Source organism: Lonchura striata, chromosome 23, assembly GCF_046129695.1.
Source record: "Lonchura striata isolate bLonStr1 chromosome 23, bLonStr1.mat, whole genome shotgun sequence".
Taxonomy (NCBI): domain Eukaryota; kingdom Metazoa; phylum Chordata; class Aves; order Passeriformes; family Estrildidae; genus Lonchura; species Lonchura striata.
Window position 1 is genome coordinate 9,477,773 of NC_134625.1, and position 26,831 is coordinate 9,504,603.

Sequence of the window (26,831 nt, forward strand, 5' to 3'; positions counted from 1 at the left end):
GGGGGGAACATCACCCAGCTGCCTCGCTGGAGCCCCAGCCGGGTCTGTGGAGGCAGGGAGGGGCTGAACTTGGCCCCTTTTGCAGCCCCTGTGATGCTACATGAGCAATGTCCCCGGTCTCGTGATGGGGACAGGGATCGTGTGTGCTGCTGGCGCTGGCAGCTGCTGCCCCGGCGGCCCCGGCGCTCAGCAGGTGACACTTGCCACCCTTGTGTCGTCAGGCACACAAAATGCTGTGTCAGTGGCTAAATTTGGGGGTGCCTGCATGCCTGGGTGCAGCTCTCCCTGCAGAGAGGAGGGGAGGCTCCAAAACCCGGGGGGATGTGACTTCCCCCTCTCCCTGTGGCTCTGCTCCCCCCCAGGAACGCCCGGGGCAGGAATGTCCTGCCCAGCACATCCCTTTGGGACTGGCCACGGTATCAGGCTGAGTTTTGTCCCCTGCCAGGCCAAGTGGGACCCAGAGCAGAGCACTATCCAGCTATTTTCAGCTCTCTGCTGCTTCCCAGGGCGCTGCCAGCCCTGGGGATCGGTCAGCTGAGGAGCAGCCCTGCCCTGTCTGGGTGCTCTCAGTGCCCGACCTCCTGCCCTGAGCCCTGAAGCAGAACCAGATAAGGTGTCAAAATAAAACCCCACCTTTCCAACAGGCATTGTATAAATCATTAATAATCATTCCAAGCTTAATTCCGGGCTGGGGACTCTCAGTCACCTGCATGGCTTTCACCCAAGAGCCAGCTCTCAGCAGGGCTGAGCTCCTGAGCCCTGTGGTGAGGGCAGAACTCTGGGGGTGTGTGTGGGCTCAGGCATGGCATCGCTTCCCACAAAAAACTCCCCCAGACCCACAAACACTGAGCTCTGAAAGCCTTCCCTTCGTCCCTGCCCTGGCAGGAAGTGCTGCTGGTCCCTTGGCTCCCTGCAGGTTTCCTGTGATGGGGATCAACTCCTTTTTGCCTGGGGATGGCCAGCAGGTGAGCCCAGAGCTGGGCAAGGAGAGCACACACACAGCCTGGCAAGCATGGCACAACCTGGAAAGCATGGCACAGCCTGGCAGGAATGGCACAGCCTGGCAAGCATGGCACAGCCTGGCAGACATGGCACAGCCTGGCAGGCATGGCACAGCCTGGCAGGTATGGCACAGCCTGGTGAGCATGGCACAGCCTGGCAGACATGCCACAGCCTGGCCCATCGGGTCCCTCTGTGCCTGCCCAGCAGCTCCGGGGCTGGCAGCAGCTCTGGGGCTGCCCTGGGAGAGGATTCTGAGACAAAAGTAGTGCCCACACCAACACAGAACTCTCTCCTGCCTTCCTGACAGACAGTGGGAGCTGCACCACACCTGCCATAAAAATGCCCAGAATTAGTGGTGACTACACAATTCCGTGCCCTCCTGGCCCTGTTTTTGCTCTCCCCTGCTCATTCTGCCCTGCCTGCTGTGCCGGTGTCGCAGCAGCGATGCAGGACAGGGGCTGGCAGTGCCCGGGGGTGAGCAGGGCTGTGCCCGCAGCATCCCCGGGACCCCTGCCCGCTCCCAGCCCCGCCGGGCAGGGAATGCGGAGTGGCAGCCAAGCGCTCCCCGGCCCCGCCAGTGTTTTTGATGCTTTTCTGTTTCTCTGGTGGCCCCGCCAGTGTTTTTGATGCTTTTCTGTTTCTCTGGTGGAGCTCAAAGCGGCAGCTCCAGTGTTTGTGACAGAGGCTGATGGGAACAGGCTCCCAGCCGCTTTTTTTTTGCCTCCTTCCCCACAAAGCAACAAAGGCCGAGTTATCCCAGAAATCACAACAGGCACTGGCGCATTAAAACAACAGTGTCTGTGGCAAGGGCAGAGACACAGAGTCTGCAGCTTCCCAGGCAGGGACAGGCTCTGGGAACACCTGCAGCCGGCAGGACCCTGAGAGCACGGGACCAGCACGGAATCCCAGCTGTCTGCACGAATCTCATCCTGAATTCTGTGGCGTTTCTCCAGCCCCAAGCTGAGGAGCAGCGTCAGAGCAAGGCTCAGGCTCTGCAGGTCGCAGTGCTGCTCACCCAGGGCCAGCTGTGACCCTTCCAAAGCAGAATCCTTCTCCTGCCACTCCTGGACAGGTCCAAGCTGTGCTGTGCCCTTGGGCCGGTGCTAACTGGGGCTGTGGGCCTGGCTGGGGGCGTGGGTACACCTGGAATAGGAAGCAGGGCCAGCTCCTGTCACAGAAAGGTGAATTAATGCTCACCCCGTTGTTGGGCACCCCTAGAGGGATCAGACCTGCACAGAACCAGGGCTGATTGCTGGGTCAGAGCTGTGGGGCAGTGTGGCAAGCACATTTCTCTCCCTCTCAGGATTTTTCATAGAGGTGCACAGAGAGAAATTAAAGAGAAAACAATTCCTATTTCTGCTCCTTGTTTTTCCCATGTGGAATGTGTGTGGAGAATTGTTTACCTGGGGTGATGCTTGGTTGGATTTTGGTGAGGATTGTTTGAGCCTGGTGGCCAATCCAACCTCCCTGGGGCTGGACTCTCAAAGAGGGGCACGAGTCGTGTTAGAGTGAGAGAAAGTAGTATGGAGTTTTAGTACCTTCCTTTTTATATAGTATATTAATGTATTTTAGCATAGTTATAATAAAGAAATCATTCAGCCTTATGAATTGAGTTACACATCATCATCTCTTCCCATTGGGTTCGCCTGCATTTACAATACGGCAGAGCTACTGCTCAAATATAAGTGATATCATTCAAGGGATCTGTTCTTAGACCTGCCTAAGAAAAGGTCCCAGGAATTACCCAGCCCTTGGCTCCAGGATTGACCAGGGCTCTGGTCACTCAGGCTGGGCAGTCTGAGGGGCTCTCACCAGGAGCACAGAGGTGAAATGCAGGTCCCTGTTCCCATCTGACCCGCTGGGGCTGAGCCTGAGAGCTGCACTGCAGCTCCTTGAGGCTGTGGGGGCCCTTCTGAACTGAACTGAACCCTTTTATGCAGGTAGCGGGAAAGAAAGTGGATTCCCATGTCCCTGAGGCTGCAGGGCTCAGCTGAGAACTGCAGGGACCCCGCTCATTCCCAGGTGATGCCACCCATGGCACAACTCTCACTGTGAGGGTGGGCAGCAGGAACAGTGCCAAGTGCCCACCCTGGGGCTTCTCCTTGTGGGACTCAGATTCAGTCAAAGGAAGAAATGGAGAGTTTCTATCCAGGCAGAGGCCTGGATGCACACCAAGGCAAGTCCTAGGAAGGCATTTTAGAGCTCCCACTCCGTGTGCTCAGCTCACACAGTGGAGCAAACCCATCTCAAACCCTTCTGGAAAAGCCACGTTCACCCTTGGCACATTGTGCCCAGCTCAGCGCAGCAATCCAGAGGCTCCAGCACCTCCTTCCACACTCAGTTATTGCCCCAGGCTTGCCAAAACCCAACACCCAGCATTTCTTCAAGCCAAGGGTGCTTGATATTCCACCATCAGGTCAGAAAATCAAGCTGCTTCTGTCGCTGTCGAGGCAGGACGGGAATGAAGACACTGACTCAGAAGGCTGTGAGAGTAAAACTCTGATTTATTCAAACTACACTGCTCTTTTATACAGAGCTCTGCAAGGACCAAATCCATTGGTTCTGAAGTGAACCCAACTCAACCATTGGTGCAGAGTGCTTGACGCACAGTGATAGAACTTAACTATACACAGTGTGAAAAACAAGAGAGTTAAAGAATTAGTTACAGTCTTTCCCAGCACTTTCCCAGGCTTTTTGCCTGGCTAGAAACTCTCCGTTTCTTCCTTTGACTGAGTCCCACATCTCCTTGGTGTGAAGTCTGTCCCCCGTGGCCGGAGGGACAGCGAGGGCCGGGCGCTGTGCGAGCCCCCGAGGCGAATTGGTGATGCCCGGCCAGCGCTGCCCGGAGCGGGGCCAGCTCCGGTAGATGGCACCCGGAGCTCCGAAACCCGACACCGGCAGACACTCCCCGAGCAGCCGGGAGCCGAGCAGGAACCAGGAAATACAAGCTGAGCCCGTCCAGAGAGCGCCGGGCTCCCCGGGGGAAGGAGCGGCATGGGCAACCTGTGCGGCTGCGGCCGGCGCTGGTGAGTGCGGCTCGGGAGCTCCGTGCCCTGCCCGGGCTTGGCCAGGGCTCCGTGCCCTTGCCCGGGCTTGGCCAGGGCTCCGAGCCCTGCAGCTGGCCCGGGAGGGACAGGTGAGCACGGCGGCACGGCCGTGCAGGTGTCCCGGGCAGGACAGAGCGGGGACAAGGGGGGGTTTGTGTCACATCTCAGCCCGGAGCGCTGCAGCCGCCCGGCAGCTGGGGAGATGCTCAGATCGCTGGCCTCAAATGGCTGTCCTCATGCCAGCACTCGCCGCTGTCCCTTTGAGGGGTGCCTGGGACAAAGGGGGGGTTCAGCCTCCCCGTTCTACCCTCACACTCCCTGTCCTGCCCTCAGCCTCCCCATTCTGCCCTCAGCCTCCCCATTCTGCCCTCACCCACTTCATTCTGCCCTCACCCACCCCGTCCTGCCCTCAGCCTCCCCATTCTGCCCTCACCCTCCCCGTCCTGCCCTCACCCTCCCCGTCCTGCCCTCAGCCTCCCCATTCTGCCCTCACCCTCCCCGTCCTGCCCTCACCCTCTCCGTCCTGCCCTCAGCTTCCCCATTCTGCCCTCACCCTCCCCGTCCTGCCCTCACCCACCCCGTCCTGCCCTCAGCCTCCCCATTCTGCCCTCACCCACTTCATTCTGCCCTTACCCACCCCGTCCTGCCCTTGCCCTCCCTCTCCTTGCCCTCACCCACCCCATTCTGCCCTCACCCTTCCCATCCTGCCCTCACCCAACCCATTCTGCCCTCACCCACCCCATTCTGCCCTCACCCTCCCCGTCCTCCCCTCACCCTCCCCATTCTGCCCTCACCCACTTCATTCTGCCCTCACCCACCCCGTCCTGCCCTTGCCCTCCCTCTCCTTGCCCTCACCCACCCCATCCTGCTCTCACCCACCCCATCCTGCCCTCACCCACCCCGTCCTCCCCTTACCCATCCCATCCTGTCCTCACCCTTCCTCTCCCTGCCCTCACCCTCCCTCTCTCTGCCCTCACCCTCCCCGTCCTCCCCTCACCCTCCCTCTCCCTGCCTGGCTGCCTGGGTTTTATTTCTCTCGGGAAATCCCGACCAGGGTTCTGAGATGCTGTGGCTCTTTCTCCCCGGGAAGGGAGGGAGGGTGACGCTTTAATCCCCCCTGGCTCCTGCACCCCCTGCTCGCAGGGAAAGGGCATCACTCGCTGCCAAGTGGGAATATTTCCAGCTCCGCCAGGGGAAGAGCCGTAAAGTTCAGATGAAGCTCCGAGGGAGTTCTCTCTCCTCGGACGCTGCGTTTGTTGAAAGTACAAGAAATTCATCCTGTTTTTAATAATTCCAAGAGGCACAGCATCACCTAGTGGAGGAAGGCTCGGGAGCTGAGGACGCCGAGGTTCTTCCAAGCCCTGAGCCTCGAGAAGTTTGGGATTTAGGAACAGGAGTTGCAGGTGGGAGGTGGAAAGCTGCTCACCCACCAAAACTCCCATTTTTCATTCCCTCTGCCCTGTGGCAGAGGGTAAATGAGGCACCCAGGGCATCAGCAGGCAAGGGCTCGACCAGGGCATGCCTGGGGCAGTCTGAGGTCGTTAAAGAAAAGCTGCCACAGCAAATTTATTCTGTCTGGGAAGTGATTGATGAAGGAATTGTGCCCTCAGGACTGGGTTCCTCTGCCCCTGTGCCAGGCAGGCCCAGGCTCTCACCAGTAAAGTGGCACTGAAGTGGCACAGACAGGGAAAGCTGCCCAAATCCAGCCCCAGGATTGTGTAGGGCAGCAATGAGGATGGCCTTGGCACGGCGAGAGGGCAGGCAGCAGTGCAGGAGCTGTGGAGAATTCTGTCAGGCTGGGAGCTCCAGCAGCCTGAGCCGGTCTGGAGGGGAGGGGAGAGGTTTCCCTGCTGCATTTCCCGTGCCACACGTGTCCCCGTTCCCGGGGAGCAGCCTGGCTGGGATTATCCTGCAGACAGGAATAGCTCCAGCCCACACACTGAGGGAGCAGCCTGGAATGCCAGCCCAGTGCCTGTCTGCCCGCAGAGAGGGGAGAGACCTGCTGCTTCTGCCCCACAGGGGCTGGCCTGGTGAAATCCTCCGTGCCTGGGTGCTGGGAGTACCCAAAAGGTGCAGGTCTGGTGAAATCCTGCACACCTGGGTGCTGGAAGTGCCCCAAAAAGTTCAGTTCTGTTGAAATTCTCCATGCCTGGGCGCTGGCAGGAAGGGAAGTGCTGTGCCACACAAACCTGGGCAAGGAGGAGACACTGCAGACAGAGGAGGAGGAGGAGGCTGTCAGAGCCCCACGGAGGGGTGCTGCTGTGAGTGAAACCCCAAATTCCTGGGGAGAACCCCCCAGGTTTTGGCTGTGGAGGGCTGGAGGTGCCCCTGTGGCAGCGCCGGAGCCTCGGCCACCCTGCCTTGCCCAGAGCTGCCTCTGCCTGCCCAGGCCTGGTTAATCATTGCTGGCCATTCCAGAGCTCCCTGCCTGCATTCCCGGGGGTTTTTGTTTTCCTGCTGGAGTGCCAGGGCACGGCTGCACGCCCTGTGCTGTCCCCTGTCCCTGGAGCTGCCTGGGAGAGCTGGCACGGGCACAGCCCTGCCCGGGGCACCGCTCTGCTCCTGGCTGTGCCAAGGCTCAGCCCGGGGCACTCACAGCATTCCCTGGAGCCCCATCCAAGGCTCTGCCTGCCCTCTGGAGCTGCTGAGCAGAGCCACAGCCCCCTGGGAGCCCCTCTGCTCCGTGGGGCCACACAAGGGCTGGCAGCTGCTCCCCAGCCCTCCGAGCTGACATTTCCTTCGTGCATCTGTCCCAGAAGGGGACACGAGTCCCCCCTGGCAGTGCCAGCCTGCAGAGCTCGGCTCCAGGCTCTGCTGGGATGAATTTGGCTCCTGTCCTCTCCTGGAGCACATCCGTGCTTGGCCCCTCTGCTCACACAGGTACAGCTGAGAGGAGGCTTTGGCTCGGCTGGCAGCGAGGGCAAAGCTTGTTTGGTTTGGTTCTGTTCTGAACTCTGAGAGCAGGAAAAGTGTCTGGAGCCCTCAGTCAGACAGCTGCTCCCTGGGAAGGGGGGCAGCGCTGGGGAGTGGGGCTGACCCCAGGAGAAGGGCTTGGTGCCAGCTGGGATGGTGCCCTGCTGCCCGTGCCTCGGGGCTGGGCTGTGGAACGGAGCTGCAGAGCTCCAGGGAGAGCAGCTCCCACTCCTGGGGATGCTGCTGGCACAGGAGGCTGAGCTGGGGTGGCTGTGGGGCGTGGTGGGGGTGTCCCAGGAGGAGGAAACGCATCCCACACCTTCCCTTTGGACATCTGAGCCAGGAAATCAGGAGGAAACACATCCCACATCTTCCCTTTGGACACCTGAGCCAGGAGCTCAGGAGGAAACACATCCCACATCTTCCCTTTGGACACCTGAGCCAGGAAATCAGGAGGAAACACATCCCACACCTTCCCTTTGGACACCTGAGCCAGGAAATCAGGAGGAAACACATCCCACACCTTCCCTTTGGACACCTGAGCCAGGAAATCAGGAGGAAACACATCCCACACCTTCCCTTTGGACATCTGAGCCAGGAGCTCAAGAGGAAACACATCCCACATCTTCCCTTTGGGCACCTGAGGCAGGAAATCAGGAGGAAACACATCCCATATCTTCCCTTTGGACACCTGAGCCAGGAACTCAAAAGTCCCTTTGGACATTTCCCCTGCCAGGGTCACTCAGGGCCTGTCCCGTTCCCTGGTACCCCCGGTGAGGTCTGGGCAGGTCTGGGGCAGAGGTTTGGGGTTTTCAGGGCTGATGTGTCTCTCTGATTTTAGGACGTGTCCTTCGCCTTTCAAAAGGAAGAAGGAGAAGCAAGGTAAGGACGTGTGACGGCGCTTTGAGCTGGAGTGGCAGAGCCCCTGGGGAGGTGACATGGCTGCCTCACACACTCCTTCTGTACTCAGCCTTCCTCAGGAGAAGTTTGAGGCAGCATTTCTTTAAATCTTAAAGCAAGGAGGGTGATGTGCCACGGGATTTGCCAAGGAGGAGGGAAGGGAATTCAGCGGTGCCTTTAAAACAGCCAAGTCCCACCTCAAAGCGCACCCGAGTGCTCTCCAGCAGAGCAGGAGCTGCAAACATCTGTCTGACAGCACTCCCCACAACCAAGGGCATTCCTCAGGCTGTGTCCTGTGGCCTTTGGACCGTGCTGGGCAAAACATGTTTGCCTGGCAGCAGAGGAAATAACAAAGTTAAAAGTGGATCTGACTCCTCCGAGGGCCTGACAAGAAGCTCTCTGTGCTGTGTCCGTGGCTTCTGCCAAGAATTCTGTGGCCCACAGCGTGCTGCCATCCTGGGAAACCTTATTTTTCCCAAAGAAACAAGCCCAGGCTTTCTTCTTGCAGGCATCAGGGCAGCCTTAGGGCTGAGGGAGTCAGATGAGGTGGAAATCTGATTTGTGCCCAGTGCAACACAGCCCTGCTGCATCCCAAGGTGGAACAATAAACTGCTTTTAGCTGAGACCTTTTGCGTTTCCTTCGCAGGAGCTGATGTGAGGCACGAGGATCAACAGCAGCAGCCTGGCAGGAAGGTAAATAAATAACTTTGAGAGGGTTTTTCCCTAAGTGTGTGTTGAGAAGACAGAGCTGCCCTGAGCTCCGTGGGCCGGAGGACACAGGGCAGAGTTCAGAGCATGAATCCATGAATCCTCTCCAGCTGTGCAGCCTCTAAAGTGGCTTTTCCTACATTTTTTACCCCCTGCCCGTAGGAATGTGCCCCCTGTTGATGGAGTGGCCAAATTATTCTTGGTCTGCTTAAAAAGGCAAAAAGCCTAGAAATTTCTCTCGTTTGGGACTTCACCTCAGACCTGGGGCTGCCCAGTTGGACAGAGGCCAAGAGGTCCAAACTGTACCCAGCTGTACCAAATTTGGTACAAGGACCCCTCATAGCACCTTGGGGACTTCACCTCAGACCTGGGGCTGCCGCTGGACAGAGACCAAGAGGTCCTACCTGGGTAATTCACCAGAAAAGGGAAGAGAACAAAGGAAATAATCCCTTTTGTGGGGTGTTTTAGCAGGAGCAAGAACCTCTTGCCCCTGGCTTGGCTTTTCTCTCTAAGAGCTTTGTTATTTCGCCTTTTATTGGAACTTTTTGTGTTTGCAACACTACCTCAGAAGCCATCCTGCTAATTTTATGTCGCTTGGGGTAGCTGGGCTATCTCGGCTGTGATGGGTTCCTCTGAGAGCTCAGAAGACCTGGCAGGAAGAGAAACCCATCAGCAACCCCCCAGAAAACGTGGGAGCAGCCCGAGTCTGTCTGGTGTCGTGGGATTGCAGGCGAGCTGAGCTCCCAGAACTTTTTTCCCCCTCACAAAGGTCCCCACGTACGAAGATGTCCCAGATGTCCCCGTCTACGCCACGGTGAGCAAGGCCAGGGCCGTGCAGCAGGACGAGAGCATCCACTACGCCGACATCCAGGTGTTCTCCAAGGCGCGGGAGCGCTCGGCGGCCGAGCTGAGGAGCCTGCAGCTGCAGAACGCCACCGAGTACGCCACGCTCCACTTCCCCAGGGCCCGGCTCAAGTACGACAGCAAAAACGGGACCCTGGTCTGACGGAATCGGTGGCCTCGTCCTCCTCCTTCAGCAGGAAAAGGAGCTCACGGCCGTAGGCGCAAGGAAACCTCGCGGAGATTTCGGAGAGGTGTCTCCGTGCCTCCCGCCTCGGACGTTCTCACCGGGGAGGTTCCTGCTGGCAAAAAGCGTCTCCATCCCTCGGGAGAGCCGCCCTGGAGCTGCCAGCTCGGCTCCTGCGGAGGTTCCCGTCCCATCCTGCTGGCAAAAAGTGTCTCCATCCCTCGGGAGAGCCGCCCTGGAGCTGCCAGCTCGGCTCCTGCGGAGGTTCCCATCCCATCCTGCTGGCAAAAAGCGCCTCCATCCCTCGGGAGAGCCGCCCTGGAGCTGCCGGCCCGGCTCCTGCGGAGGTTCCCGTCCCATCCTGCTGGCAAAAAGTGTCTCCATCCCTCGGGAGAGCCGCCCTGGAGCTGCCAGCCCGGCTCCTGCCAGCCCTGCCAGCTGGCAGAGCTGCTGCTGGGCTGGCCAGGGCTCAGGGCTGCGGGCAGAAACTCCCTGAGGCGGCATGGCCTGGGGAGTGCTGCCTTGGGAATTCGGGAATTCAGGAGTGCTGCCTTGGGAATTCGGGAATTCAGGAGTGCTGCCCTTGGGAATTCGGGAGTGCTGCCCTTGGGAATTAGGGAGTGCTGCCCTTGGGAATTCGGGAATTCAGGAGTGATGCCTTTGGGAATTCAGGAGTGCTGCCTTTGGGAATTTGGGAATTCAGGAGTGCTGCCCTTGGGAATTCAGGAGTGCTGCCCTTGGGAATTAGGGAGTGCTGCCCTTGGGAATTCAGGAGTTCAGGAGTGATGCCTTTGGGAATTCCAGAATTCAGGAGTGCTGCCCTTGGGAATTCGGGAATTCAGGAGTGCTAAACTTGGGAATTCAGGAGTGCTGCCTTGGGAATTCAGGAGTGCTGCCCTTGGGATTCAGGAATCAGGAGTGCTGCCCTTGGGAATTCAGGAGTTCAGGAGTGATGCCTTTGGGAATTCCGGAATTCAGGAGTGATGCCTTTTGGGAGTTCGGGAGTGCTGCCTTTGGGAATTTGGGAATTCAGGACCAAAGGGAGTTTTGGTGTCAGTGTTAAAGCTCTGCGTGTGCAGAGTGACTCGTGGCTGGTGCTGTGAGGAGAGGAGACCTTCAGCAGGATCTGCTGCTCTGTCTCCTTCCAACAGCTGCTCCAGGAGGTGCAGCCCGGCCCTGGGTGCATCCCCTGGCCCCAAAATCAGCGTTCTACAGCCATGCACAGCAGCTGGCAGCCAGAAGTGCAGAACTGGGAGGGTACAGGGCAATTTCTGTCGCTGATGGGCTGTTCAGAGGTGCATCTCACTCCTCTGTGCAAACAAGCGAGGAGTGAGCTCCTGGCTCGGACTGGAAGTGAAATAAGGGAATATTGGCAATTTAGCTGCAGATCACTGCCTGTATTTAGGGCAGTTTTCCAAATCCAGCAGCTGCCTGGGATACTGGTGAGCTTCAGAGAGGACTTTGGAATTTGCCTCCACTTTTCCCTCCTTTTGTGCTGCCAAACCCCAGTGACACAGAGCACACCCCACGTGGGGCTAGCAGCTCCACCTCTGAGAACCCGCTTCTGGATTTGAAATCGTGTCAATAATTCCGTGTAGCAATGGTCCAAACTGGGCAGCCCTGTCAGGGCAGCAGGGCTCCCCAAACCCCATCTCCAGGCACTAAAGCAAGGCCTGGCACATTCTGCTCCTCGGTCTTGGCCTGCAGAGCAGATTCCGGGGCAGCCCCGGTCAATGGCAGTGTTTAGAAGTGGTTCCTTTCAGAAACACACAGAACTTTGCATTTTCTAGCTCGGCTGGGTGGGAAGAACACAGAGGAGTTCCTGCTCGTGGCAAAAAATAAAGCTGCTCCAGGCTGTGTTTGCCAAGGTGGAAGTGTTTGAGGACCAATCTTCCCATTTTTATTACATGTTTTAATAAGTGCCTGAGCCCCTGGAATGGTTCATCTCCCATTCCCCGAGGAGCTCCGGCTTCCACAGCACCCTCGGGGCTGTTTCTGGAAGTACAGCTCATCCTAGAGCCAATTCCACGCTCCCATTCCGGTGATTTTCCCCATCTTTTCCGTGGGGAATTGTGGAAGCCACGTGTTCTGCAACAGAGATTTTCCCGAAGGACTGGGTTTTGCACTGAATATTAAAACCTGCACTTCCCGCGGCTGCCACGTGTGCCAAAAAGAGTGTCGATGTGTCATTAAAGATGCAATATTTAATTTTAAGTGAGAAATCCGCACTTTGGGCGAGGCTTTGCGGGGCTGGGGGGACACACAGGGTCCCGCTCCCGGGGCGGAGATGCGGGGCTGGGCAAGGGCTGCCCCGAGCTGGCTCCGATCCCGATCCCGATCCCGATCCCGGCCCCTTGATCCCGGGGAGGAGCCAGCGCCATCCCGCCCCATCCCGCCCCCGTTCCCACGGCGACCGGAGACGCGCGCCGGGAGCAGGTAGGTCCTGGTACCCACCGCATCCCACCGCATCCCAGCCCGTCCCATTCCACCTCTCCCCATCCCACCTCACCTCAACCCCCCCAGTCCCATCCCATCCCACCCCCACCTGCTCTCTGTCCCATCTCTCCCCGTGCCACCCCATCCCCGGCATCTCCTCACCCCCAGCACTGCCCTGTTCCTGTTCCTGTTCCTGTTCCTGTTCCTGTTCCTGTTCCCCACATTCCCATCCCACAGCCCATCCCAGCCTTGCTTCTGAGTGTCCCTGTGCCCCAGACCCCATCCCATCAATCCCACCCCAACGTCTCCCATCCCATCTCATCCCATCAATCCCATCCCGCCCCATTCCATGGATCACATCCCATACCATCAATCCAATCCCACCCCATATCACCCCACTCCATGGATCCCATCCCATCAATCCCACCCCTTATCACCCCATTCCATGGATCCCATCCCATTCCATGGATCACATCCCTTCCCATCAAACTCATCCCATCAATCCCATCCCATCCCATTCCATGGATCACATCCCATCAATCCTGTCCTATTCCACCCCATCCCATCAATCCCATCCCACCCCATCCCATCGATCCCATCCCACCCCACTCCATGGATCCCATCCCTCTCTGAGGCTCAGTCCCTGCAGGATTTCCTTTTCCCCTCAGGTTCAGCAGTGCTGGGACCCTCCCCTGGCACTGAGGTGACATCCAGCGTGGGGACTCGGATGGACACAGGGCCCTGTCACCCCCCGCAGCCTCCTGCACCCTCTGTGAGTTCCCAGCAGCACTTTTGGTGTCCCTTCTGTCCTTCTGGTGTCCCTTCTGTCCCTTCTGGTGTCCCTTCTGTCCCTTCTGGTGCTTCACGAGGAGTTTGGGATCGGTGACACCAGTGCAGTGGTGGCTTTAGGCAGCTCTTTGGGGTCTCGCTGCAGTCACAAACCCCACAAACCCCACGGGTGAATTCCTGACCTGCCCTCGTTTGTTTTCATCCCCCCAGCGCCGATTTTAGTGACCAAAAATGCTCAAGGACAAGGGCTGGGGTGATGCTGGAAGTGGCCAGGAGATGGCAATGCCACCAGGCCAGGAGGTCACTCACCCAGGAGCAGCTGCTGGGGACATCGCTGCCCCGATGGCTTTGGAGTCACCGGGCAGAGGAGCACTTTGGGAAAATTCAGGGAAAATTCTGAAGCATCTCTCCTGTCAGCGAGGGGCTGCTTGCAAAAGTAGCACTGGAAGGCACCTATTGTATAAAACTGACAGGAAAACACAACCCCTGCCACAAGCAGCTGGAAATGTCGGAGTGAAACACAAAGGGAGAAGTGGAATTTAATTTTTAGAAGTTATTTTTAGCCCCCAGACCCATTTGTGTCCCCACAATGGACAGGAGAATGGCTCAGCACGTCCAGCCTGGTTTCTCTTCCCTGGCATTCAGGCAGAGATAAGAAACCTCCCGCAGAAGGAAATCTTTGATGAGAAAATCTCTGAGCAGGGCTGTGCCTGAGCCTGGCGGGGGGAAGGAGAACATTTGGAACATTTTGCCTTTGCTGAGCTGGTGTTGGGGCAGGAGGTGGCTCTGCAGGAGGGAGATGGGATGGAAGGAAGCCCTTGGTCGACCCAAAAATCTCAGCATCCTTCCTTGTCATATTACAAATCCTCTGTGGATGTGTGTTTGCAATATAAAAACCAGGTGGTACATATATATAATGCAGCAAACATAAATATATATAGTAAATTATTAGCCAAAACCAGCTTTTTAAACTGCACAGTGGAAGCTCGGAGTGTGTTTTGTTGGTTTTCCCTTCAAAATTAGGTCGCTTTTTGTCTCATGGGGGAACCACTTTGTTTTCCCACAAAATTTTATTGGAATTGCACCAGCATAAGCTACTCAATTGCATTTAAAAATGGGGTTAAATATTTATTTAATGGCATTTTGAAGCTCAAAAGTAAACGGGATCAAGGCTCCAAGCCCCCAGCAGCTCCAGCTTACAAGGCTTTGTGCAAAGCCTCGCTGTTTAATCTGTTGTTTTGCTTAACAGATGTGGCATTAGAACCGATGAAAACATCAAAATCTCCACTCCCACGGAATTAGGAGAGCAAACAGGAATGATTTCAAAGGGGAGGGCAGGGAACCACATCCTTTTGGGTTGGTTACAGAGGGGAGCGACCTGTTGCTTCTCTCTCTGTATTTTAGCTGTGACAGGCTAGAACTGTGAAATCATGCCATCAATTTTTCCTCAGGATGCTTCAACGCTTAGACGGGGGGGGGGGGAAATTGTTTTTAACTGCATCTCACGCTTAGAAATGCATGGCAAGACATTTTGGAAGCCGAGGGCAGCGGGGGCAGTGCTGGCAGGGCTGCTCCGTGCCTGCCGGGCACAGCCCCTGGCTGGAGGGGCTCTCGCCCATTCCGGTTTCATTTTAATTTTTTATCTTTCCCCCGGGCACTTCCCGTAAGGTGACACCAGCTTGGAGAGGCAGCCTGAGACACTCGATGCTTATTGCTGTGATGGGTGCACTTCTTGATGTAGAGAGCGAGCTGGGGGTTGTGTTTAATTGTTTGAACGTTTTCTGTCGAGTTTGGTTTTTTTTTTTTTTTTTTTAATGTGTTTTATTTTTTTTTTATTATTTGAAAAATGCGATGTTTAAACTTGCAAACCTCCCAGCTGCCGTGGCCTGGCTTGCCTCTTCCTGTGGCTGCAGAACGAAATTGTCTCAGTGCTTTGCTGCCCGTGCAAGGCATCACCTCCCTCCCTCCCTTCCTTCATCCTGCTCCTCCTCCTCTCTCCCCCCGCACCAAGCAGAGCTCGCTGTGTACGGCGGGTTTGAAAAATCTCATTTACACAGCGGCTTTTGGGAGAGGTTGTTGTTTTTTTTTTTTTTTTTTTGGCTTTTGGCTGGAAATGGGTTTCAGATGTTTTCCCCGCGCCTGCATCTCGTAAAGCCGCGGCCGTTGCCGCGACAACCGAGTGACATCTCCGCCCGAGCTGCTCCCTCCTCCGCCGAGCATGCCCACAGCCGTGCTCCGGGCTGCACAGATGGGACCATGAGCGCCCTTGCCGAGCAGCTCCCGGCCTTTGTGCTCGGGAGGAAGAGGAGGGAGAGGCGCCCCGAGGCGCCCCGAGCGCGGCCGCGCATCCCCTGAGCCCCCCGGCCGCCGCCGCCCGCCCGCCCGGGACGATGCTCGCCTGCCTGGCCAAGGGGAATCTGCTGGATTTCCTCCAGGAGGGCTTCACCGAGGTAAAGCCACGTCCCCGAGCTCGGCCGGGAGGAAGGCAGAAGGGTTTCGTGCCGAATTGTTGCGTCGGTGGGGCAGAAAAGCGGGGCGAGCAGCGAGGTTCCTCCCCGGGGGGCTGCGCTCGGGCAGGAGTTGGGTGAGGAGTTTGTGGCCGGATTTTTGCGCAGCTCTTGGGGGGGGTTTGTGCCTTTCTCGCTGCTTTGCTGCCGTCCCGGTAAATGATACAAACTGCTGGAGGCTGTGGGACAGCGTTTGCTGTGTTAAATCGGCTCCTCTCCTGAGGGATGTGCGGTGTCTGTGTGCCTGGGGATGTAAATCTGCTTTATGGACTCGCATTTCTTGGAGCTGTTTTGGGGTTCCCCCCCTGCTTCTGTGTGCCTGGGGGATGTAAATCTGCTTTATGGATTCGCATTTTTTGGAGGTGTTTTGGGGTTCCCCCCTCGTGTCTGTGTGCCTGGGGGATGTAAATCTGCTTTATGGACTCGCACTTCTTGGAGCTGTTTTGGGGTTCCCCCCTCGTGTCTGTGTGCCTGGGGGATGTAAATCTGCTTTATGGACTCGCAATTCTTGGAGCTGTTTTGGGGTTCCCCCCTCGTGTCTGTGTGCCTGGGGGATGTAAATCTGCTTTATGGATTCGCATTTTTTGGAGATGTTTTGGGGTTCCCCCCTCCCACCCCATCTTTTTCTGTAAGTTGAATCCCCAGGGGACTGAAATTCAACTTGGTCGGGAAAATGTAATTTTCAAAGGGTTCTTTATTTGCCTATTCTGCCAGGAGAGTAATGAATCGTAAAATAAGTTTATGCCAAAGAAACTCCAGAGCTGGCAATCCGGCTGTGTGAGGAGTGCAGCGGGATTTCCCTCTTTGGGGGGGCACAAAAAATGAGGTTTTTTGGGTATTTACACACAGTAATGCCCGGGCAGCCCATGCCGGAGCACGATCTGTGAGCTGCAAAGGAGGAAAAACTGTGGGGGATTTGCTGGAAGCACGGAGCTGCTGCTATTTGATCTCTCACTTTTTGGAGGTTTTTATTCTTTCTTTGAGCGCAGAACTTAATTCTATTTTGGTCGGGTGATTCCTCAGCCGTGCTGTTCTTCCACGAGCCCCTTATCCACAGAAAATGAACACTGCACATCCCTGCTGGAATTCCCGGCCCCGTTTCCCTCCGGGAAAACAAATGGGGGGTGAAACCTGAGCCTGCCCCGGCCCCGGGGCTCCGTGGATTGCTGAGCTGGACTGGCTCCATCCCTCCTCCTCCTCCTCCTCCTCCTCCTCCTCCTCCTCCTCCTCCTCCTCCTCCTCCTCGCAGTGTCAAGCTCATTTTTAGCCAGCCAAGGTCTGGCTTTAGATCGAGCTCGAACTTCCTGTGCTCAGGGGCAGCACATCCTCCTCAGGCGCAATTAGTAACTTATTTATTAAGACCGTAATCAATGATGGGAGCAAGCCCCAGGGGCGTTCGGTGCCTCGCCCTGGCTACTCGGACTCACGGGCAGCTCAGCTGTGGGAGAAACTTCCCTCTCCCACCAGAAAATAAAAAAAAAAAAAAAAAAAACCAAAAAAAACCCAAAAAACCCACAAAAAAAAAGAACCCCAGATTCTCGGCATCTCTGCCTCCTCGCACGCTGCAACAAAAGTAAAACTAAAATTTAGCAAGGGGAGGACGTGTGATCTGTGACCTGCCCGGGCATCCCAGCCCAGGCTCTGGCAGTGAGAGGAGCCCTGGCACTCCACTCGTGCTGTGGCAGTCACAGCGTCCTGCCCGTCTCTGTTTGCCCGTTTAGGTGTTTATTTACCCAAAAATTCACGTGGAATTGGGTCCCCATGCCAGTGCAGGGTGGTGAGGTGTTACAGTGAGCTCCTGGGCACTCTGTGCCCCTTCCCCGGGACCCTGTGGCTCTGATCTGATAACCCTGGACCCTCCTTCCTGCCCCAAGGGGAGAGCCAGGGAAGCCCACCCTGTCCAAAGTCTGTACAGACCCCTGACAATTCCTGTTCATCCTCTTTTGCTCCACTCTCCACATGGACACCACAGAATAAAGAGAGCTGAACCAACATATTTCGGGATAAGAGCCTCTTTTGGGAATCTTTGCCATCTCCTGATATTCCTCCCCTCACAGCCTGCTTACCTCTGAGCTAGCCTAGGATATTTAGGGGGCTGTGTAGTGGGGGGAACATCATTCCCAAAAGAGGCTCTTACCCCAGATACGTGCTGGTTCAGCTCTTTATTCTGTGGTGTCCATGTGGAGAGAGGGGCAGAAGAGGATGAACAGGAAATGTCAGGGGTCTGTACAGACTTTGGACAGGGTGGGCTTCCCTGGTTCTCCACTGTTGCTGTTGAGGCAGGACGGGAATGAAGAGACTCTGACTCAAAAGGTTGTGAGAGTAAAAACTCTGATTTATTCAAAATACACTGTTCTTTTATACAGAGCTCCACAAGGACCAAATCCATTGGTTCTGAAGTGAAAACAACGCACAGCATTGGTGCAGAGTGCTTGACGCACAGTGATAGAACTTAACTATAAACAATGTGAACAACAAGAGAGATAAAGAATTATTTACATTTTTTCTCAGCACTTTCCCAGGCCTCTGCCTGGCTAGAAACTCTCCATTTCTTCCTTTGACTAAATCTGAGCCCCACACTCCGCCAGCCCCGTTGGGGCAGGAAGGAGGGTCCAGGGTTATCAGATCAGAGTCCCAGGGTCCCGGGAAGGGGCACAGAGTGCCCAGGAGCTCACTGTGACATGGAAATATCTTTGCCATCTCCTGATATTCCTCCCCTCACAGCCCCGGATCTCTGGGCCAGCTGATTTTCAGGGGGCTGTGCGATGGGGGAACATCCCTGAGCAAACCCTGCACAGCCAAAGCCTCCAGGGAAGTTCCTTTGTCCTCTTGCCTCCTTTTCCCTCTCCCTCTCCATCCCTCCTGACTGCGGGCACCCCAATTATCATCCCCTAATTAACTCTGGGCCAGCCGCAGCGCCGTCCTCCTGCCCTCTGCACCGTGTGAGGAATCCCCTCCTGCTCAGGGCGCCCCGAAATCGCCGAATTATCACTTCTGTATCAACGATTTCCCTTTTCTCCCTTTGGGAGCGGAGCCCTGTGGGCGCTGTCACCTGCAGCACCTGAGGCCAGGGTGGTTTTGTTGGTGCCCAGCAGAGTCCTCCCGTGGGCAGGAGAGCCCCTGGTGCATGGCCCGTCCTGCGTGGAGGTGCTTCCCTGCATTTGGGGGACCCCTCCTGCTCCCAGGCACGGAAACTATGCAGTCCCACAGCTGGGGGGTGCCCTGGCCATGCTGGCTGCTAAAAGCAGGAGTTTATTCTTTTATTATCGATTTATTTTAGAATCGATTTTTAAATTTATTTAATTTTTAATATCTATATTTATCTATATTTATATATGTTTATATATATATTTATATTTTTATAGATTTTTCATATAATTAATATATATTTTTATTTATTTATTTATATTTTATTATATATTTATTTTACAATATATTTTATTATATATTTATTTTGAAATATATTTTTATATTTCCTTATTTTATAATATGTATTTTTATATATTTATATAGATTTTTATATAATTTTTATATCTATTATATTTATTTATTTATTTATTTTTTATGATATATTTATTTTATAATATACTTTTATATTTATTTATTTTATAATATATATTTTTATATATTTATATTTATCTATAGATTTTTATATATTTTCTATATATTAATTAATTAATTAATTAATTAATTATTTTTATATATTTTATATTTATTTATTTTATAATATAGATATGTTTATATATTTTTTATATTTTTATATATTGTTATACATTTTTATAATTTTTAAAAATATTATATTTATTTATTTATATTTTTATGATATCTTTATTTTATAACATATTCTTACATTTATTTATTTTATAATATATCTATTTATATTTATTTTTATATAATTTTTTTACTATTTATTTATTCATATTTTTATGATATCTTTATTTTACAACATATTCTTACATTTATTTATTTTATAATATATATTTCTATATAATTTTTATATAATTTTATATTTATTTATTCATTTATATTTTTATGATATCTTTATTTTATAACATATTCTTACATTTATTTATTTTATAATATATATTTCTCTATATTTTTAATATAATTTTTATATATGTATTTATTTACTCATTTATATTTTTATGATATCTTTATTTTATAACATATTTTTAATGTATTTATTTTATAATATATATTTCTATATATTTTTAATATAATTTTTATATATGTATATATTTATTTACTCATTTATATTTCTATGATATCTTTATTTTATAACATATTTTTAATGTATTTATTTTATAATATATATTTCTCTATATTTTTTATATAATTTTTATATATGTATATAGTTATTTACTCATTTATATTTTTATGACATCTTTATTTTATACCATATTCTATCCTTTCTATGGGCTCTGCCCACGTGGCCTCGGGGAGCTGCAGTTGATTTGTGTGCTGACACTCCTGGGGCACAGAGAGGGACGTGCCTCAGCTCCGAGCTGCATTCCAACACCCACACACCTTCCCTTTTCCAGCTGGAGGATCACTTCCTGTGCCAAACTCAATTGTGGGGCTGCTTGTGTGCATGAGTCCTTTAAAATAACTTATTTTCTTATTTTCTTCCCCCCAAAATTATCTTGAATAAACAATCCATTCCAGAGACTTGGAGGGCCCAAGCAGATTGGTTTGGCAAGCAGGGATGTGGAAAACACACCAATCACTTAATTTTTAAAATTTCAAAAGTTTATTAATAATAAAATAGCTATAAAAAAATAGGAATAAAAATAAAGGAATAAAAATTTGGACAATGTGAATTAGGCCACTACAAGACAATGAAAACCAAATAATTACAGATGTCTGGATGGTTTTGGGCACTGAGCTGCCAAAAACATGCCTTGTGAACAAAGGAACAACTCTTAAAACTAATAGCTTGTTGTATATTTATATATTTTATACATGACGCATAAATTCTTTGTAAATTAAGATTTTTTTTGGGGTTTTGTTAACTTTTTTCTCTTAATTTTGGTGGTTCTATAAAGACGTAGAGGAGGTGGAAGAATGTGATTTCTGATGAGGCTGTAACTCTTTAGGTGTCCTGTGCTGTTATCTCTGTGCAAAGAGTTTTTTTGTTTATCTTATCTTTTTTCTTGAACTACTAAAAAAAAAAATATTTTACATTGTAGAGTTTCTATATTAACATCATGTTATAACATAACGCTATGTTTAATACACTACTTAAGAGAATACAGCATCACTTTCTAACATTATATGTTAGAAATTAAATAAATTTCTAAAATATATGTGTATTATACATTACACATACAATATTTCTTTTAATATTTGCAAAACGCCAATCGTAAAATATGCGTTTTTCACAAGGGCCAGGTGAAATGCAGGGTTGCATGCACACGAGGAGAAATATATTAAATTATAATCCCCACATTTCTGGCCTGGGAGCTGCTCCTGCCCAGCAGAAGTCCTGCAGAATTTCTGTCCCTCACCGTGGAATATTCCCCTGGTTCTCAGCCGAGTGGGGAATTCCTGGATTTCCAACATGTACAACCCCTCTCCTTCACCCTTGGGTGGGGTGGAGGTGCCACCCTGCCTGTGGTGTGACTCCTCAACGCCCTGGTGTTGATTTTGGGTTGATTTTTCTATTTTGGGTTTTTTTCTGGCCGTGTGGCCCTGCCCTGGCTCAGCTCCCCTCAGGCCAAGGTCCTGCTTGTTGGGAAGGATGGATAAATAGAATTTTGCCTGGCAGAAGATTCACAATAGTACAGCCAGGATGAAAACAATCCTCCCTGCTGGCTGGACAACGCCCTTACCTATAGATAGGTCCAAAAGTCAAATGGATTGTTCGATCTCAACCCCCAAAATGTAAAGTTCATCCCACACCTGTAACCCTCCCCTGAAGCATCAGGTGTCTGTGACCCCATTGGCCCAAGTCTTGTTCCAGCCCACCTTGAAGCCCCCTGATAAGGGGTCTGCGAGGGGCCAGATGCTCTCTTGGAACTTCATCCTCTTCTTCTTCTTCTCCTCTCTTGGATCTTCCCCCCTCTTAGAACTTCCCCCCTCTCCTGGAGCATCCTCTTGTCTCTCCCCTCCCCATCCCCTCAGGCCTTGCCCCGTGCTGCTCTGGCAGCTCCAAGCCAGACCTTTCTCCATCCCTAATAAACCTGATATTCTGAGAGGAGCTTCAGACATCTCTCGTCTCCATCCACCCAAACCTGGTCCCTACACCCGCTCTGTGACAAAATGACAAAAAGCTCTTTGCTGTGTGATCCCAGCACCAGGAGCTGGCATCAGCCTCTCCTGCTGCCAGGGCTATTTATAGGGTTAATAGGATTCCCCATGGAGAGCTGGTTTGGTTTCTGGCTCCCTCATCCTGCTCAGCCCCGTGAATCCTCCCTGGCCACGCCGAGCTCCCAGCTTGGTCCTGGGTGAGGCTGGCACATCTCACCCCTTCCCCACCCTGCTGCAGCCACCCGGCTCTGAGGAACCCTCTTGGCAGCGTTCAGGAGCACACAGAATCCCAGGATGTGATTATCTGCAGGTGTTTTATTGAGAGCTCTGGGCATCAGGGCTACAGACCCAAATCTGACTGCAGTCAAAGAGAGAAACGGGAGTTTCTAGCCAGGCAGATGCCTGGGAAAGAGCTGGGGATGGGGATGCTGCTGAAGGAGGAACCAGGTTCCTTTTCCTCCCCAGAGCACCAGGGGATGTGTCAGCGCCGCGTGCCTGGGCAGAGCTGGGGCTTTGCTTGGGTCTCGTGGAACCATCTGACACCTCAGGGTGACTCAGGTGCTCCAAAGCCCTCTCTGGACTCCTTTGCACTCAAAGCTCAGCTTTTGGCCAGATTTTATCTTTATTTTTTTGCCTGTAGCTCTGCCTGGGTGGGAAAAGGGCCTCAGAGACCTGCTGAGCATCGTGTGAGAGGCGCTGCTGCTGCTTCAGGATCTTACATTTGCATAATTAAACCCTTTGACTGCACAGAATTAATGAAATGCCAACCTATTTAGGCACAGGTGGGAACGACTTCATCCTGCACTGGAAGCTGGATGGCTGGAATGGGCCGTGGCAGTCTTTGGCTTTACAAGAAGTGAAAATCAAAGTGGCAGAAATAATTTAGGGATGGAATTGGGCCTTGCTGCTTGCACTTAAGCTCTTCCTGTTAATGGGTAAACAAAGGTGGAAAATTCTGCAGTCAAAAATTCCATGTCCTGCTGGAGAGCTGGGCACTGTGGAAATCAACACCTCCTTTAAATTAAGAGTTGTATGGAGGAGAACTCCTGTGTTGGTTATTCTGGCCTCACTGTGGCCATCACTGGGTGGTTTTCACTCTGGGATGCATCTCAATATATTGAAAAACCCAAATCACGTTCAAGCATCAATTTTGAGAGAAGAAAAAGACCCAATATTTGCTGGCTTTGAGAACAGAGGGAATAATTTTCTTTGCTTGGGAGTTTGTGCTTTCTGCTTCTACAAAGGCCTCCTTGAACAACAGCAAAAAATTAATCAGCAAACTGGAGGAAAGCTGGGTGGAAAATTACAGTCCCCATCTAATTAAGGTAATGCCAGAAAGCTTAGAAATCATACAGGGCCTCAAGCAGCACATCCTGATGCAATTAGGCTGCTGCAGGAGAACACTGAATTCCTTTCATCCTGGGAGCTCTTCTTGCTGACCTCCTCAGACCTGGGGCCTGGGCAGTGGCCACAAGTGTGCAACAAAGAAAAATGGGTGTAAAGAGCCTCAAAAACCTCACGCTGGCAGGATGATTATCTGAATCCAGTGATAAGGATGGATTCAAACTCATCACATTCATGCAAAGAAGGGATCTGTTTCTAGAAGGAAACAGGGACACAGGATCCTTGTTAGAAAAATCATTTTCTCCATTTGCTCAACACCAAAATGTGCAATATTTTAATCCCAGAGAGGTAAAAATGAACCTCATCTATCCCAACCTGTAGTTTGCCCCTGGAACTCTGTTGGGATAGTCCCTAACACCTTGCTTTAAAAATCTTCTGCCTTGCAAAGTCTTCCAGAGTAAGACAAAAACAGCTCCTAGAGCTCTGCCTGGACTCCAGCTCCCTTCAGGTACAGCTGCTGCTCTTCCCCATGGCAAGGTACAGGTAAAAGGGGCTTTTTTTGGAACACAAAGCTGTGCTAATGTAAACAGGATTAAGCTTAGCTCCACCATAATCCGAAATAATGTGTGTTCTGTATGGTAAACCCCACCCCAGGCTGGTTTTCCTCTGAAAAATTCTGGGTTTGGAAGAAGTGCTGGTGAGGAGCTGAGCAGCCTGAACCCTGAAAATTCTGAGGCTGGGCTCCAACCAAGGTGCAAGGGAAGCAGGAATGCTTGAGGAGTGTCGTGCTTCTTCCCAGACCCTTTTTTTTTGAATTTTTTTGGCTAAAAGGAGCTGTGTGAGAGTGGGTGTTGTGATTCCTGCAGCCCCAAATGGGGATGGAACCCCTGGGTTTGGGGCATTTCTGTGGGCTCAGGAGTGTTTTGGTGTGGTGGGATGGGCTGGGAAGAGCTGCTGCTCCCAGGGCAGGACACATCCCAGCAAATCTTTGTCCTCCCCGTGCTGGAAGTTGATTCCTGGAGTATTTCCCAGGGTAGGTGCAGGAATGATGTCCACCCAAGCAGCAAACCACGCTGCTGTGATAATATTTAGGGCTGTGTTGAGGTAGCTGCCTTGGGGCTTGAAACAAACGGAATCTTGAGGAGGTGAAATAAAAAAAAAAAAAAAATCACTTTTTTTGGAGGCCCGAATCTGTGGATTTAGAGGTGGAAATCTGAGCACCGAGGGCTCGTGGCTGTGTTGAAGGTGAAGGGCTGAAGGTGCAGCCCACAATGTCCTTTGTTATTCCCCAGCTGATGAAGAATTGAAGCATTTTGGACTCTCCAGCTTCAAAAACTTCCCTTGGGGTTTCTGCTGAGCAGCTCGGGGGCTTTGTCCCTTCATGCATTTCACAGCACTTTGCCATTTTTAGGTCACTTGACTTTTATTTCGGATAAATTTCCTTGGGAAGTTCAGTCACATGCTCCCCTCAGCTGCCAGCAGCGACAGCTCCCTCCCTGGATTTTTGAGTTCTGCAGCAATCCAAGGCTCTTGCTGAAGTCACTCAGTCTGCCAGGTTTTTTGGGTACAAAGTTAGGAAATGCTCTTCAGTCCAACTGTCTGAACGTCTGCAGGAAAATCTTATGTTTCATGGAAAAAACCCAAAACCAACCGACCAAGTCTGTTAATGAAGTGTAAGTCTGCAGAATTCCAGCAGCCACGGGAGTGAAACGGCTTTGTCCTGGTGACATCCCAATTCCATTGCCTCAGAAGCCTCCTTTTAATATTCATTGTTTAAAATGTAACTGCTCTGGGATTTAGGGATGGCTTTCTTTTTTACTTTTTACTAATAATAACAGTGACAACCTCCTCCTGCTTTTAAGAGATAGAGACTAAAGTCATGCCAAAAATTCTTTTTTTGTGAATGCACAAGGAATGTTCTGAGAGGAGGAATGGAAAACAAACTGCTTGGTGAAAGGGTTTTTCCTCTAAATGAGACAAAAGTGGAACAGCCACAGAGACTCCCCCAAAAAACTGCAGATTTTGGGGACACAGGATTTTTTGGGGACACTGCAGATTTAAACAGGACACAGGTGGGGCTGTGTCCTTGGGGAATCAGTGCCAGTCCCTAAAATGATTAGAAAATGTTGGAACTCAAAATGTCTCTCAGACATTTTTAGAGGTTCCAGGCCTTGGTCAGAAACATTTGAGACCCTGGCAGGCAGCTGCAAACAGCTGTGATTTTGAGTTTGAGCCATGGAATGAGTTGCCAACTTTGGAGGTGGAACAAGCAGTCACAAAGGGTTAGATAGGATAGTAAAAGTAGTTAAAAAACAGATGGGAAATTTTTTTAGTATTGTACAGGGGGGTTTTAGCACCTGTACAGGGGGTTTTCACTTTGTACATGGGGGTCAGAAGTTCTAAGATGGAGGAAAGTGGCTGATCCTGTTCTTCCTCCTTCTTCTTCCTCACCTCCATGTTCTTGGTGATGTTGGCACTCACAGATTGGTTTAGAGTAGAAAATCACCATTTAATATAGGTAATAGGCATTGGGGAAAAACTGTAAACATGTAACACATAATGTACCATATAAAAGACAGCAGCAGCCCTGGTGGGAGAGAAGAAGCAGTCGGGGTCAGAGAGGGTGTCAGGGTGTGTGTGTGCCTCTGCCTGAGCTGTGAGCAAACCACAGCAGCCCCAGGAGAAAATCTTTTAGATAATTAGAAATAAATTGCCTTGAGACCCAACAACAAGAGGCTGCTGAGTTTTCTTTGGAAGCTCGGGTTGGAGGAGAGACTTTTCCACCACACAAGACCCCTGACCAAGAAGAAGTCCAAAATAAAGACTTGTGGGGCTGGGCATTGCTGCCACTGCAGCAGAAGCAGCTCCCCAGGTCTGCTGCAGCAAAGAGGGATCAGATCTGACATTTCTGCTGCCTTTTCTCCCAGAGCCAGCGGGGCAGCCCCTGAGCCCTGTGAGCTCCCTGGGCTCTGCTGAGTGAGCAGAGCTGCCTCCCACAGGTCCAGGCACCTTTCTGAGCCAGCAGACCGAGCCATGAGCAATTCAAGCTGGATTTCCTCTCTCAGGGTCATGAAGAGCCAGGCTGGGACCAGCCTGTGACTTTGTAAAAGCATCAGCTCTGCCTGGCACTGCTGAGATCATATGGAATGGGGGCTTAAAACCTGCTGCATGGGCACAATAATGGGAAGCTTAGTGAAAAGGGAGGTAATCCCATCAATGGATCAGTTTGCTTACCCTCCGTGTCCCACTGCAGCCCTGCCCCAGGGGATTGCAGCCTCTGCAGCAGCCCGGGAAGGGTCACAGGGAGGGGGTGCAAAGGGAAAGGTCACTGGGATCTGCTCTTTGTCTTGGGGTCATTTGGGCCAGATGGGTCCTCAGGGTGGCCAGGGTCTGAGTTTGAGTTTCCCTAGTCTGAGTTCTCCTGCTCTGAGTTTGAGTTTCTCTGGTCTCTCACACTGCCCAGAACCTGAATTTGAATTTCCTTGGTCTCTCACACTGACCAGAACCTGAATTTGAGTTTCCTTGGTCTCTCAAATTGCCCAGGAGCCCGAATTTGAGTTTCTCTGGTCTCCGAGACTGACCAGAACCTGAATTTGGGTTTCCCTGATATCTCTGACTGACCAGAACATGAGTTTGAATTTCCCCAGTCTGAGTTTGAGTTTCCCATGTCTCTCACACTGACCAGAACCTGAATTTGAGTTTCTCTGGTCTCTCACACTGCCCAGAACCTGAATTGGAATTTCCTTGGTCTCTCACACTGACCAGAACCTGAATTTGAGTTTCCTTGGTCTCTCAAATTGCCCAGGAGCCCGAATTTGAGTTTCTCTGGTCTCTGAGACTGACCAGAACCTGAATTTGGGTTTCCCTGGTATCTCTGACTGACCAGAACATGAGTTTGAGTTTCCCCAG

At 51.9% G+C, this 26,831-nt stretch overlaps 2 protein-coding genes across 3 annotated transcripts in view; both read left to right on the forward strand.

Moving 5' to 3' along the window:
- The first annotated feature begins 3,914 nt into the window (after positions 1-3,914).
- Positions 3,915-9,576, forward strand: C23H11orf52 (chromosome 23 C11orf52 homolog). Its single transcript, XM_077788067.1, has 4 exons — positions 3,915-4,028; positions 7,804-7,844; positions 8,509-8,555; positions 9,340-9,576. Exons 1-4 carry the CDS (start codon positions 3,997-3,999, stop codon positions 9,574-9,576), a joined length of 357 nt encoding a protein of 118 aa, XP_077644193.1. The 5' UTR covers positions 3,915-3,996.
- Positions 9,577-12,016: 2,440 nt separating this feature from the next.
- DIXDC1 (DIX domain containing 1) overlaps positions 12,017-26,831 on the forward strand; it is a 34,514-nt gene continuing 19,699 nt past the window's right edge. Inside the window, exons 1-2 of one of the 2 annotated variants that reach the window (XM_021529986.3) lie at positions 12,017-12,033; positions 12,702-12,805. In XM_021529986.3, the coding sequence (XP_021385661.2) occupies positions 12,761-12,805 (45 nt within the window). In that variant the 5' untranslated portion in view covers positions 12,017-12,033; positions 12,702-12,760. Of the gene's footprint in view, positions 12,034-12,701; positions 12,806-14,932; positions 15,273-26,831 lie in introns of those variants that run through there. The other variant, XM_021529985.3, reaches the window with a different exon arrangement.

Bases quoted from the DNA above. Each gene is read 5' to 3' on its own strand.
- C23H11orf52 (XM_077788067.1), top strand. From the start codon at position 3,997: ATGGGCAACCTGTGCGGCTGCGGCCGGCGCTG. The intron at 4,029-7,803 runs GTGAGTGCGGCT...CTCTGATTTTAG, and splicing joins TGCGGCTGCGGCCGGCGCTG to GACGTGTCCTTCGCCTTTCA. The intron at 8,556-9,339 runs GTAAATAAATAA...CCCCTCACAAAG, and splicing joins AGCAGCAGCCTGGCAGGAAG to GTCCCCACGTACGAAGATGT.